Below are 2,215 nucleotides of genomic sequence, written 5' to 3' on the forward strand. Positions count from 1 at the left end.
GCATCAGCACTGGACCTTGCTCATCATCGCTTATTATGATGCCGCATATCTTAGTCGTATTTGGGAGATGGTCAGAGCCTTTAATATCGAGTGTTCTGATGGGAAGCATGCACTTCATATATTGTCGAATATGACACGTCCTAATATTTACATGAGCTTGCCTATAGGTTTGAGTGTGGCATAAAGAAAACGCTGAGGTATGCTATCGCTAACGGCCGGACGGATCGCAGTGACTTCTTTTAAAAAAGAATCGTGTCTGTTTTCGTTCTATATCATGCGCTTCTTTCTTACAGGAACCCAATGCCTTTTTTATGATATGGTGGTAAAATTATTTTCCTACTGTGGGAGATCATGTAATATTTTATCTGGTAAGAAGTTTTACAGAAGCTGTGCACATAGCGCAGTAAAACGGGTCCGTTTCTGCAAGCGGATGGTCCCAGGTTCAATCCCTGATGTGTCCAAAAGCACAGGACGTTGACGCGTTACCTGTTCAGACCGTGCACGTGAAAATGCCAGCGGACGAAGCAAATCACGATTTTTTGCTGTGTCTCCTCTAGATGTGCTTTAATTTGCATCAATTGTGCCAAGGTCGTTTAAACTGCTTTGTTACTCTCCTTTTAGAAAAGAGAATATAACTATAACAATATGTGGATCAATACCGCATTATGGTCAAGTCGTCACGTACGAGTTTGCGTCTTGTTACCACATTTTCTTGCTCCTGTCTTGTATCTTTCGGCTGAGATGCAAGTCGAAGTTGTCTAAAATATGCACAGCAAATACTTAGTCAGTTAGCAGGATTCCATCTCTAGCGCTGATTCCTCTTTCAAATGCTGATAGATTTATTTGTTCACTTCATTCGACATCAACCATTTCACAACGAATCACTTCATCAGCTTCGTATCAGCTTATAAATAGATCTTTCACTGCATCCTACCTCAAGCTTTCGTTGTAGATCTTTCGTAGAATCAATTCTGACATTTCCGCATCAACCTACTTCAATATCAAACTACTAACGAGAGATATTCTCAATTAGAGAAAGAAAATGCTGCGAGAATCGGTTCTCGAAAAAGAAAATGCTGCGAGAATCGGTTCTCGCAGCATTTTCTTTCTCTAATTGAGAATATCTCTCGTTAGTAAAAGTATTTTCTTTTGCAGCTAAAGCTTGACTCAGTCTTCGAATTGTTCGATGCAAAACTTCAGGATATGGCGATTGTTCTTGGGTTAGAGGCAATCGGTAGTGTGCACTCGATCAAATTCGACGGCATAAGTTAAGATTAGATAGCATTTTCCAGAATTTGTACTAGTAGTTGAACATGGCAGCCTATGAATATGTGGTAAGAATAAAGATTTTAAGCTGATCTAACACCAGGAATCATGTAATGTGATCATCGTTCCTTTCCAAAGCTGCTTTAGGCCGCACTTTACGCTGCCTGTAAAGATCCAAATCGGTGGTCGTTAGAAGATTCACAAACACTGTGAGCAACATGTGGATAAACACTGGAAAGCGCTTTGAGTTGCCTGTCTGACGTGCAAGTTGCTCAATATCCGAAGCAGGAAATGTGCCCGTCCAAATATTTAAGGGTGTCGTAGTTAAACCTTCATATGCAGATACTGCTGCTGCACCTGCACGGTTACGACATCGGGGATGCCGTGAAAGTCGAGAATCGCGGATGTCTCGAGATCCTCCATCTTCAAGAGGGTTAGTTCCAGCACTCCTCTAAAACTGAACTTAATTCTACGTCTATATGACGTTCAAGAGTTTGTGTCTATATAGGATATGCGCCCTTTAAAGATCCGAGCGTATCCACCAGTGTTTGTGAATTTTGCTTAGCCGTTGCAGTCGAGCGTCGCGTTCTGCACTGCAATTCTTTGTGACAGAACTTTTCCGTTCCTCGTTGTGCAGCTTAGGATGCAGCGCACGGACTATTCGAATAGGTCATCGAAGTGCCGCAGATCCACGCGTTTGACTCAAAAAGCCGCCACAGCATAATCCGATGCATCCCAGTGTACGAATATACAGTCACAAGATCCAGCTAAGCTTGCACATTTGCTCGCAGAAAGCGTCAACTGCAAAGCTCACCAAGACGCTGCCCTTGGTGTGTGCGTCTGTCAACTTGGGCTCTCTCAATACCTCGCAGATCAGTGAGCGCTGCTTAGCTACACACCGTTTGCTGTTCGGTCGTCCGCTGTGGGCCGGCGCATCGCCCAGACCGAG

At 43.5% G+C, this 2,215-nt stretch overlaps 2 protein-coding genes across 2 annotated transcripts; one reads left to right on the top strand and one right to left on the bottom strand.

Annotated features, from left to right (window-relative positions):
• Positions 1 to 1,372: 1,372 nt before the first annotated feature.
• PHALS_06836 (uncharacterized protein) lies at positions 1,373 to 1,689 on the bottom strand (the record flags this gene model as incomplete). Its single annotated transcript, XM_024720192.1, has 2 exons — positions 1,373 to 1,522; positions 1,597 to 1,689. The coding sequence occupies 2 exons, from the start codon at positions 1,687 to 1,689 to the stop codon at positions 1,373 to 1,375; spliced, it is 243 nt and encodes an 80-aa protein (XP_024585415.1).
• Positions 1,690 to 1,994: 305 nt separating this feature from the next.
• Positions 1,995 to 2,215, top strand: PHALS_15188 (uncharacterized protein; the record flags this gene model as incomplete). Its single annotated transcript, XM_024720193.1, has 1 exon — positions 1,995 to 2,215. A coding segment is annotated over one exon (221 nt), but the record flags the coding sequence as incomplete, so codon positions are not given.

Source organism: Plasmopara halstedii, assembly GCF_900000015.1.
Source record: "Plasmopara halstedii genome assembly, contig: Scaffold_3060, whole genome shotgun sequence".
Classification (NCBI taxonomy): domain Eukaryota; phylum Oomycota; class Peronosporomycetes; order Peronosporales; family Peronosporaceae; genus Plasmopara; species Plasmopara halstedii.